General features: G+C 44.3%; 1 protein-coding gene across 1 annotated transcript in view; it reads right to left on the reverse strand.

Annotated features, from left to right (window-relative positions):
* myt1lb (myelin transcription factor 1-like, b) overlaps positions 1 to 11849 on the reverse strand; it is a 42095-nt gene extending 30246 nt beyond the window's left edge. Inside the window, exons 1-5 of the mRNA XM_061082970.1 lie at positions 11772 to 11849; positions 10283 to 10395; positions 9025 to 9497; positions 3808 to 4941; positions 573 to 707 (exon numbers count right to left, since the gene is read on the reverse strand). Coding sequence (XP_060938953.1) covers positions 573 to 707; positions 3808 to 4941; positions 9025 to 9497; positions 10283 to 10395; positions 11772 to 11849 — 1933 coding nt within the window. The remainder of the gene's footprint in view (positions 1 to 572; positions 708 to 3807; positions 4942 to 9024; positions 9498 to 10282; positions 10396 to 11771) is intronic.
* Positions 11850 to 12053: the final 204 nt, after the last annotated feature.

The following is a 12053-nucleotide window of genomic DNA, read 5'->3' on the forward strand; positions in this document are numbered from 1 at the left end:
GTGCATTTTACTCCAGAAAAATGTCCATAGCGACTGACTCCAGCATTTGTAATTTTACATACAACCACCAAGAGAGTATCCAGAGTTCAGTGCATGTCTGAAAGCAGCTGAAGAGGCATGCAACCCATTTAACGCATCCCTTATTATATGATCTCAATCCATGTCAGTCCATGTAGCAGAGGAAGGTGTGACACACAGTCAAGTGGATCACTGATTGACAGCTCTTGACCATCCCACTAATCACTGCACCGCCACTAGTCACACATCAGTGAGGGCTCATTGCCTCATCCCCACCTCACACTACACAAGCAATCAGCAAGCAAATCCATGGCCCCATGCAAAAAAGGTCAGGGGAAAGTGCAGCTGCAGCCCGTCTGACCCTCACCGTACACCCCACAGAAATATCAAACACAGTCCGGCCACAACAGCACAGTACACAGATCATGCCAGGCACACCAGTGGTCGCAGGAAACATGCTAATTCCTTCACATCAAAGAACATCAACGCCATAGGTCGGCTCAATCAACAGAAAAAAATGTGTTTGTTGCGGGTGTGGGACTGACAATGCTTACTTTCTGGCGGCACCCTGTCTTTGTGCGGACAGCCAGATAGACTCCGATGATGCGGGTACAAGCCAGTCACGTGACCAGTGCCGTCACAGCCTGGCGTCGGACAGCGGCTTTCCTTCTTGTCCGCACGAGAAGCATCTGGGAACAGAGAGGCAAAGGCAGGTGGTTACATTGTGAGCTCATGGCAGTGTTTGGTTTTGAGTCACTTAAACTCGGGTCGAGTCTTGGATCTCTCCAGTGTTCAACAGCAAGTGGCCAAAGAAGAGTCAGATGAGGCTGGACTACAAAGCCAAAGATATTCATCACTACATTTAAGGTTAGACTTAAAACATTCCTCTTATAGTTACAGTATAGGTGAGCCCTGAACCATCCCTTAGATATGCTGCTATAGGCCTAGTACTGCTGGGGAAACTCCCATCATGCACTATTCTCTCTCCCTCTCTATGTCTCTCTGCCCTCACATTTATTTTACCCCAAGTCAGTACAAGTCTGAGTCAGAAGTCCTGATAATCTGAACTTAAGTCAGACTCAAGTCTGACTCCTGGACTCCAGTGCTACTTCACTGCAACAGTGGCTCAAGGCAATAAGCTTAACAAGCATCAGAGAGTGATTTGTGCTTCTCTTTTCTTCCAGGCTTCACATCCCAGGCTCCAAACAACGCGACTTCCTCTGATGATGGAGGTTTGAGCTGCGGCAAGAGAGGAAGTCTGTATGTACAACTTAATTTAAGAAAAAAAATGTAATCCATATTTTGAATCCCAGTCGGTATTGTCCCAAAAATGATGGTGGGACAGAACAGCATGTTAAAGAAAACTAAATATTTACCTGATAAATATTTTCTATCTCAATCTGTGTGTTAAATGCTGGAATTCTTTTTTATTCGTAGGCTGCTATTTATTATTACATTAATTTAATAAAAAGAAGTGAACCCTGACAGTGTAAGTGACCTTCAACAAGGAGTTTCATTTTCCTGTTCAGCTTTAAATAAGAATTTATCATACTTCTCTCATTTAAAACCACACCTAACTCCACATGTCAACATAGACAATGAAGGTCCAATAATCAGGCACACACACACACATGCCGGATGAGATCTTCTTTCCCTCCCCAAAACCTGTCTCTCCTGTTTCACCCAAACTCAGATATGGTTACCCCCAAAAAGCAGGAGTGCCGATCCGTGCCAACAGGCATTGTTTCCGCAAATGCACCTTCAAAAGACATCGACTCACACAAGGTCGAGGACTCTTCTTTCTGTCAAGATGTAATGACATCTTAACTGTTGGACGCTGTTTACTTTGGAATTTCCGAAGTAATTTTACAGTACAGTATAACAGCCTATAACATCGTCTTCACAGCAGAGTCACAGGAGGTGAGAGATGTATCAGATTGTCAAATCAATCCAGGATCCATTGGAAGAGCAGACTAACGCCTCAGAAAGAGACCACTGACTGAAAATGTAAAGACCTGTGTAAGTTAGTAGCTCCACCTCAGTGACAAAGCCAGGCAAACTCAGAGGCTGTGTAGAGTAAGAGCAGGAAGACGAATAATTGAGTGAAGAATGAAATTAAGAGCTGGCATGGAGCACACCTCCTCACACATTTACACGCGAGTCACCAAATGAAATCCCATGTCTCATTAATCAGAAAAAAAGGCCCTCGTTATCCTCCCTGGCTGTCATCTATCTATGTCCCGTTAGGGACATATGAGTTATATATATTGCTATGTCATGTCTCCTCTGTCAGGCACCAGTGCAGTAGGGGAAAGGGGGGGTTCATGTTGATAAAATAACTTGTTCTGAATGTAAAATGTGGCGTCCCAATAATGGCTTCTTTTCGGGGGCCCATTATTACAGAGAGTGTTAGTGTTTGAACACTACGTCTGGAAATAATTCTCCATTTGCACATGCAAGGACGCTCACATACACATACGTGATGACTGTGCGTTCTGCACGCCGCGTTCCCATCGCGGAGAGTGGAGGCAGCCAAGTGGAAGGCATATTAGAAAGCAGGGGATATTGATTGTGGCTGGGGATGGTCGGCGCTTTGCATAGCAAATGGCCCCCATTACCATACCATCTCTGGATAATTAATGTGTAGTCAGTGGGCCTGTCGTTCGTTATCGGTCATTCTGATAATGTTCAATTTTCATCTCAGCCTCATGTTTCTCTTAGAGAGCCGGCCCTCCCTCTGAATCCACCCCCACCCACACCCCCACCCCCACCAGCACCCTCCCACCCCCTCCTTTTTGGCCATGCTCTGTTTTATAAATCACACACAAGAGCCCTGGTCAACGAGTGTCTGCTGCTATCTCGCCCGGGGAGAGATGCTATCGTGATGTAACTGTCTCGCATCCTCTCATTATTCCAACATTAGCCAGACACCGGGGCAACGGGAGGCTCTCGAAATTAACATTTTGCGTGGCATTTAAGTTGGAATATACAGTATGCTTGATGTGAGCCCGCGTGGCATTTAAGGCGTAATATCGCCCGCTCGTATTTGTCTCTCTCATCTGATATCTTCCTTATGGGAGCAAATTACGTAACCTGAGCGTGAAGGTTGTTGCTGTAAAGGATATGATGTGAGGAATAAGCAGAGTTAAACGATGGAGCTCGCAGACCCACCACTGTAAATGCCAACGCAATGTTTCTGTTCCTGAGACTCCACTCTGCAGGTATACAGCCACATTCAGCACACTGTAAAACAATGACCACTGAATTTGATAGGTCTTTTTGGTATAAGTGCATTTGTCTCTCTGGCGCGTCAATAAGCCTCAATATATATGTTGGGTCATAAGCATGATAACCAAACAAAAAGAGACGTCTTGTTCTCCTTTCCCAAAGACGGGAGGGCCCTGTTTGGTAGCTTCCTCTCCCAAGTGCCTTCTCAGAGTTTAAAAATAGGCAGCTTTACCCCAAGCTGCATGGCAGGGATGAGATTTGCGGTCCTAACAGGCCGTGCAGATTGCCATTACTTATGCCTGACAAGCCTACCCTCTGATGTTTCCATGCTGGCCTATTTTAACAACATAAGCCGCTGCTGCCGCTCCCGCTGCTACCAGGATGCGAATTTCCAAATTGGTTGAAAAAAAAGCTTGTCCTGGGGTTGTAGTCAAGTTCCCAGAATGCACGTGGGCTGTCTAGTCTCCGGTACAACACAGAGCCAAACACTATCACACATTGTCACCTGAGCTTTTTAAATGAGGTAAACATGCATTCGCCATGTTTGAAAGAGCCACTCACCTTTGTGATAAAAAGGCTTCTTCATGCCATCATGAAGGCGGGCTTTACGCTCAACACCGTAGCCATGCCGTGGGCCATGATCGTCATGGTTATACCTCACCCCATCTCTCCTGGCAGCCTCAGCCGCTATTTTATCTCGCATTGCCTTGGCGCGTTCCGACTCTAGTGCAATGGCCTTCTCCAGTAGCGACAGGTTGCCCTTTGTCATGTCAAACACCTCTTCAGATCGGTCCGACGTGACTGAGGCGGTGTCCTCATCGAAGTCCCGGTGGCTGGTGCGATACCGGTCGTCCTGTGCGCAACTGGCGAAAGCTTTGGAGCGCGGGCTCAGCTGCTCCTCCAACTTCAAGAGATTGTCCATGTCGGAATAGTTCCGCCTATCGTCTTGGCCGTGGTGGAAATCCCCATAGCCGTGGTGCTGGAGCTGCTGATTGGGATCCCCGCACAAGAAATGGTTTTGCTGGGAAGGTCCGTTTCGGTCGGTGGACTTTGTTTCGCTTAGTTTCCGAGCTAGGTCAAAGCATTGATTTCGTAGGCACTCCAAACTGCTTAAACACACTTCCTCATCGCTGTTTTCAATTTGTCCATTGCTGGAGGTCTTAAGTTGTCCACCATTGTGTGCATTTCCCCCATTATGGGTACGGTCAGTCCCGTTCAAAGCGCCATCCTCAAACTCCTGTCCGTCTAAATTGTCAGACAACACCGCACCGTGACCTTGTGCCAGCAGCTTTAGGGAGTCCACTGTCTCCCGAACCACATCACTGTCAACGTCCAAAGTTAGAGCTCCCCTCTGTGCTTCAACCCCCTCTTCTTCCTCCTCCTCTTCCTCTTCTTCCTCCTCTTCTTCATCATCATCTTCCTCTTCCTCCTCTTCCTCATCCTCCTCTTCCTCTGCACTGTTGGAGGAGTTGCTGTTCACCTCGGACTCCGTCAGGGCCCGGTTGGCGGCGTCTTCTGCAATCTTGCCCAGGTTCAGGAGGGACTTTGCCACGAGCTCGTCGTAGTTTTCGTACTCTTCATTGTTGTTGTTGTCCTTCTCCGTCGTCTGGCCAGATTTTGCGTGGCCAGCGCCAGCGCCACCGCCACCTCTGCTGTCGCCCTCGCCCCCCTCGCTGCTGCTCATCTGATCGTCCTCTGATGGAAAGAAAGAACAAACGTCTTGTAATTTAATTTCCATCATTCTATTTTACTGGTAAATCAGATTTCTGGGTTTGGTCCATCTAAATTGGATAAGGAACTCTTTGCTTCCCCTAATAATTTACTTTGAGAGTCTTAACAGCAGCTCCTGTTCTGAATTGTGAATCAGCACAGGAAGTTTAAAAATGTTGTGGTTTGGGAAAGTTCCAGAGAAATATACTCTGGTAAACGAGAATCTATGAAGCCAGGGACTACATCTCTGGCAAGTATAATATTTGTCCTTATTTCCTGTTTTTCATTAGAAAGTGATATTTACAGCTTTTAAAATTACCCAGCAATTCCGCAAATAGCTGCAAATGAGCTGCACATTTCATTCAGATTAAATCAAAACATTGTGAGAAGACCTTTGAATGAGAGAACATTTTTTACAGGAGAACATACAATCTGCAAGCTAATGTGGAGTTCCATCTCCCACACGATGAACTCCGGTCCACATGCTATTCATCGTTTGCTACTACAGTCCCTTTTTTTCCATTCAATCATCAGTATCTTTACAATTCTTTTCATTGCCTAATTGATTCTGACAGGCTGCAAAAGGTTACTGAACCTCTTCTGTCAGTAATTTCGAGCACTCACTCCTGGAGCACTTCCAATCTCTCTTTTTTCCACATTTCCGCCCTGAGCCACCAAGAGCAAGCCGCTCCTGCCACTTACATTCCTGCGGAGAAAATTAACCCAGAGGCCCGCACACAAACACTCAGAAAATAATAAATAAGAGTTTTCTTTCAGCTCCTGGTGGGAACAAGCAAATAGCACGAAAAAAGACAGAAATAATAGAGACAAAAACATTGTCATTTGTTATTGTCGGTTTATTATTTGTTATTTAAATATTATTTTCACTGGGTTGAAAGACTTGTCTGTGATGAGTATTCTGAACCCGACTGTATTCATCAGATGGAAGTGTCCAAACACATTAGAGAATCTGAATAATATCCAATTGCACACTCTGTGTAATAGTATTAGGGCAATGTTCAAGAAAAAAATTCTGAGATTTCAAGAAAGGCATACTATCACAAGAATGAAGTTGTAATTGAGAAGAAACTCATAACGTTGCGAGAAAGAAGTTGTGAAATTGTGAGAATAAGGTGTTAATTTTACCTCTTAAAATATAACACAGATATAACCAATGATAATGTGGTGCTGATGTGCCAAATATTAAGTGGAATATTAGGTTATTTTTAAAAACTCAAGTATAACTGAAGAAGATGCTCCACATTCCATGTTTAAGCGCAGGCAACAGCCTGTTTTGTTGATATTCCCCATGTAGAAAGACACATAGTTTAAAGTTAAGTCTTTCTTCTTGTAAAATTATGACTTTATCTTCGGAATATTTCGAATATCGAGTTGTTTTTTCATCAACATGGCTCTAATACTCTGTTGTAGTACATAGACTACGCAAACACTCTTGCTGACACTGCATACGCACGCTCACACACACTCCAATCTAATGAGAGCAACATAATATTGGTGCTTGGGGGGGTAGAAGGCTTCAGAGCGGGAAGAGGGAACAGTCACGAATGACCAGGCACATATTTTGACAGAGGAAGGCTTCTTACAGCAACCTCCTGCACCAGGGGTTTAATTTTTGATGGTGTGAAACATGGCACAGGAAAGCAATTTGAAGAGCAATCAAGGTACATAAAAGGGATATAGAAGCGAAACCGATTAAAGGAGGAACAGAGCGACTGCCCTGACTGCGCTGAATTGGCTCTGGATTAGCCACAGAGATGTGCATGCCACCGAGAAACACACAGAAGCTTCCGAATGTCACCTCTATTGCATTTAGCAGATTGTAATCTGCCCGGTGACCATCCAGCGCTGCGGTCTTGGTGCTAATGGGGAACATGGTAATGAAGCATATTGAAAGAGTGATCTTTTGTAAGAAGAAACGCTGCAGATTAAGAAATTGCGACGCCCTTTAATTCTGGGTAAGGTAGACATTGTAATGATCACAGAGCTCGGCGATGAAAAGAATTTGCAGAATAACAACGGCTCCCACTGTGGCATGTGCACAGCACTTCAATCTCTGATAAATAGATGGTAATCAGCTAGCACCCCTGGAAGGAGAGGCTGTTGACAGGCTGAGGAGACGGTGGCAACGGTCCACTGTGTCAGAGCTAAGGGTGAGGGCTCGTCTGTGGGCTCTAATGAACACCAGTCTGCCGAGATGTTTTCACATGTCTGCGAGAAAATAGAAGCACCGGCTGCCGAGACGCCACATCAACACTTGGTGGGTAGAGCTGCTGCGCTCACAGGGTTAACGCACTCCTCTCTCAGAGCCTCACTCCTAATTGGACTTGAAGGCACTGTCAGGTCCAATCGTGATGCAAAGCAGAGTCTGCTGGAGAGGAACCTGCCAAATCTGGTGTTGGGCACGTCAGAGTGCAAGGGGGGGCAACAAATGGGGCATGAGTTTCTGAAAAGATGGTATTTTTCCATCTTTTTTCAGGGAAGACATAGTTCAAGTATCTTGATCAAATATTCTTAGGATTAAAATCTATCGGAAACTTCTAACGTATTGAAAATTATTAGTTTGTTTGTATTTGTTTGTTTCGGAAGTGTACAAACAATAATCATGGCTGCAGTTCAAGCAGTTTAGTAAGATTCTGTTCCATTTAGGTTCTAGAAAAGGTCTTAAAAACACTTAGACAAACACATTAAATATTTCATGGTGAAATAAAGAGAGGGAGCAAAGCTGAGTTCAAAGACAGAGTATTAGGGACACTCAAAGAAAGAAAAATAAATCTGAGACTTCAAGTATAACGTTATTATATTACTCCATCAAAGTTGTAATATTATGAGAAAATGATTAATATGGAGCAACTTGTGAAGATATACTCAAGGTTTCAGAAATAATAACATACTTTAATACTTTTAAACTGAGTTTATTCTGTAGAAAGAACAAGGCGAACTTGCAGGTTAGAGAACACGCCTCTTTGGTGGAGGAGGAAATGTTAGATAGAGGTCTCTTGTTAATAAATCTGCCTAATATTCCAAGAGGTTTCGTAGTTTCTAAAGAAACAAAAAGATTTGTCATAAGAACTCTGTCGAGCACACACTCTACTCTACACTCAAATTAATACCATGAAATTTTTTCTCAATAAATTATAGCTTTCTGCTTAATTACAGTTTTATTCCTGCAATATTACAACCTTATTCTTAAAATCTCAGATTTTCTTTTCCTCTGAGATTTCCTGTTCCATTCTAAAAAATGCAAAACCAGACATATGCAAATCTTTCCTGAAAAATTTAGTTTTTCCATGAAAGGGAATCTTTAAAGGAGCAATTCACCATCTTTGGAAAAACATCTATTTGCAGATTTAGTGTTAAGTTTAAATTGAAATGGAGGGAAAAAGTAAAAACACAATTTGATTACTACCATTGTACAAATATGTATTTCATTATTATTAAATCAAAATTGACCTTATACTTGGTTGCTGCAAGGTTATGGGTAGGCTAACTAACCATGGTTTATAGGTTGGATGAGAACTAACTCGATGGCTGTATGTCACCTCAGCATTAACCAGCAACTACCAGCACATCTTAAGCTCTTCGATTACTATTATATCTTGTTATTGGAAAAAACCAAAGTGTAAAAACTATTTTCTGTTTTAAAGGCGGTAACTTGACAAACAATTTCTTGGCAGTTGCCATGCAACCAGTGGAGAATCCAGGATGCTACTGGGCCCGGCCAAGAAATATTCCAACACATAACCTCGCGATAAAATGTCATACCGATGTCTGTTGTTACACAGATTAAACACATGAGATAAAACATGTTACTGGAAGATGATCGAATGGCTGGTGCTCATATTCTCCATCTTTGTGCTGAGCCTGACCCTTGATCCTTAAGTCTACTGCACAGACATGACAGTGGTATTGATCTTGTTGTCACTCAGTGAGAAAACAAATTAACAATTTTTCTAAAATGTTGATCGATTTCTTTTGAAATTCCCCAAAAGTAGTTCCAGTGCATTTGACAAATTTGTCTCATGTTGTGTGATTGGAGAGTGTCCTCACCTTGCCCTTGACTCTGCTCTCCTTCATCCGACTCTCCCCCTTCATAGTCCACTTCCTCTACTGCTTCCTCCTCCTCCTCCTCCTCCTCCTCTTCCTCCTCCGCCTCCTCCACCCGTTCCTCATCGCCCTCCTCCTCCTCTTCTTGCTCCACCTCTACCTCCTCTTCTTCCTCCTCCTCCTCCCCAGCGCCTCTGTCCACCTCCCCCTCTTCGTGCTCCATTTGCTCTACGTTGTAGTCCATGTAGCCCTCGACCTCCTCCTCCTCCTCCTCCACTTCCCCCTCCTCCTCCTCTACGGCTCCCTCCTCCTCCTCTTCCTCCCTGTCGTCCATCTCCTCGGTCCCGTCTGTCTCGTAGCATTCCTCCATCGTGGAGTTGTCCATGTCATCTAGGTAGGTGCTCCTCTTGGGGGACGTTTCCAGGGTCTGTCTGTCTAGACTCTTTCTCTTCTTGGCCAGGGGGAAGCCATTCACACTGCAGGGGAGAGATAAGAGGGCAGCCATTAGCCTTTAGCCTCACCTGGCCGTAAATACTCATTTGCACTCAGGTGTCTATAAAGAGTCGCGGTTAACAAACTACAACAGAATAGGAATGCAACAAGGAACAAGGGTCTTTTACTGCAAGGAAAGCAATGCCTCTTAAATCTCTCTGCTGGGAAAAATATGGAACTTTGCTTTGCCGACCTTAATTAGACACGTACTCATTAGCTGTTGAGCAATTATAATAAAATGCCATGCTCCATTTCTTCTAAAAAACAGTTACAAAGGGATAAAAATCTATTTTCTCTGGAGCACCCACAGCTGCAGATTCACTTTACTCCCATATTCATTAATATTTAGGTAACAATTTGTTCTTCGGGGCCAGGAGGAAAAAAAATCCCTGTGCGTGCTCTGCAAACACTCAGAGCTGCGGACTGATCTGCCCTCGCCGTGACGCGAGCCCAACACCACTGTGTGCCGGGGACTGACTGTAAGAAGGGAGGACCTGTAGCCCGAGTAATTGAATCTTGCCAAAGCACCTCAGGTTTTTTTAATGTATTCTCCGGCTCCCCGAGGCAAGTTGGGGGGGGCAGATCCTAATCTGATAATCTGATAATCTGTGTATTCGCTCAGGCTGTTGATCACAGGGACTTAATCCATTTCACTCATCAAACCTGTGAGAGCCCCCGAGCTGCTACCTGCACCCCCCACCCCTCCTCTTCCATGTGTGCTCAACGTGTGCATGCTGCTGCTGCTGCTGCTGCTGCTGCATCGGTGTACGTGTGGGTATCGTCGCTGTGTTCACACGTTTCTGGCACGTTTTGAACAAAGGCACCCACACAGTCGGAATTATGATGCGTTCCTCTGACTGTTTTGGCCATCACATAAACCCCCTGTCGAGGTTCGAGCGTAAAGGAGCTAAACACGCTTTTGGGCATGTTCACTCGGCTGTGAAATATCCCTGGCTCCTATTTTTACAACCTCTGGATGTTTCCCCGGCTCCACGCTACTTAGAGTAAGACCTGATGTGAATGAATGGCACAAGGCTGCCTGTGAGAGTACGAAAATGGATGTTGTTATTCAACGTGCGCCGCTTTATTTGTGGCGGAGCAGCGGCTGTGGATGAGGCTCGATCGCAGCGGTTAAAGGTGCTGATGGAGGAGTGAAGTCTTAACCTGCTTTCAGACATGCACTGAACTCAAGGGCTGAGGACGCACATTTTCGGGTGAAAGAATCTTTCTCCAGAGTTTCCCCGTTGAAGAAAAACTTTGGAGAATGTCCGAATGATCCGATGTGAGAACACAGCATGAGATGCTCGATTCACTGTGAGTGGGTGGGTATGTTGATGACATTTTCAACACGCGATGGAAGCAAAAAGAAAAAAGAAAAGAAAAGAAAACTAATATCGCAAGATGAAAAAGTATTAACATTAGGGTTGCAAAGGGGCGGAAAGTTTCCGGTAAATTTCCATGGGAAGTTAAGAAAAAAAAATAAAACTACGCAAATTAAACGCTGAGCAATAAAAACATCATTCAAAACTCTATTTTAAAGATGTATGGAATGCAGCACACGCTGCACGTTGAGTTTCAACCCTCCACTGTGCATTCTTCCATCACATGTACAGATAACTCCCAGCATCCTTCACTCTACAGCAGGGCTATTGAGGCCTGCTGTAGTGTGCAGGACTAGTCAGGTAAGTTTCCATGATATTACTGGGGAAAATATATTAGCATGCTGATTGAGGATTGTTCATCTGTTCATCTAGCCTATTTCCATTCATTTATCCATCAATTGTAAAATACTTTTACAGACGATTCCAATTGTTTGGCTAACTATTTATATCTCTGGAATTGCATTAGTGCTCTTTTACAAACTTTTCTCTCACTTTATTTTACAGAACAATGCCACGTGCACTATCTCATGTGTGGAGACATTTCATCCCATCCAATGTAGAAGGAAAGGCTGTGTACATTTGCAAATACTGTACAAAGATGCAGAAGCGTATAGTCAAGTGCCCAAAGTTTCCTCAGGGCTGTATATGACAAGGTAAATAGAGTTAGTATAAATTATCCACAACATTTCCAGTTTATTCCCTTTAATTCCTGTATATTCCCGTTAATTCCAATGGAAAGTTTCCAACTTTGAATATTCCCGGAATTTTGCAACCCTAACTACCATACATGTAGAAGACACCAACAATAATGTAAAGAGAGTTTTGGATGATATGGGGCGATGAGCTGGAAATGTGTTGCCGCAGCAGAATGTCTACGTGAGGTCCTGCCTCCGCCTGCTGCACCGCTCCGGAGATTTTGATGAACCGGTCTGAGCACAGAATCTCCTGCCGCATTCTTCATGTGTGAGGCAAACTCCTGAGAAAGTCTGCACCTATTTCTGTGGACAGTCTCTGGAGTTCATGTCTGAAACGGCTCTAGAAACCTATTTCTGCTCCCTCTACTTCTACTCTGTTTTTCACATCAGTCTGTCCCACAGTCCAATATCCTATCTGTCCTCCCCTCTCCCTCTCTCACCCTCTCTCCTTGGTCCAACCCGT

The sequence above is a fragment of the Limanda limanda genome, chromosome 12 (assembly GCF_963576545.1).
Source record: "Limanda limanda chromosome 12, fLimLim1.1, whole genome shotgun sequence".
In the NCBI taxonomy this organism is placed as follows: Eukaryota; Metazoa; Chordata; class Actinopteri; order Pleuronectiformes; family Pleuronectidae; genus Limanda; species Limanda limanda.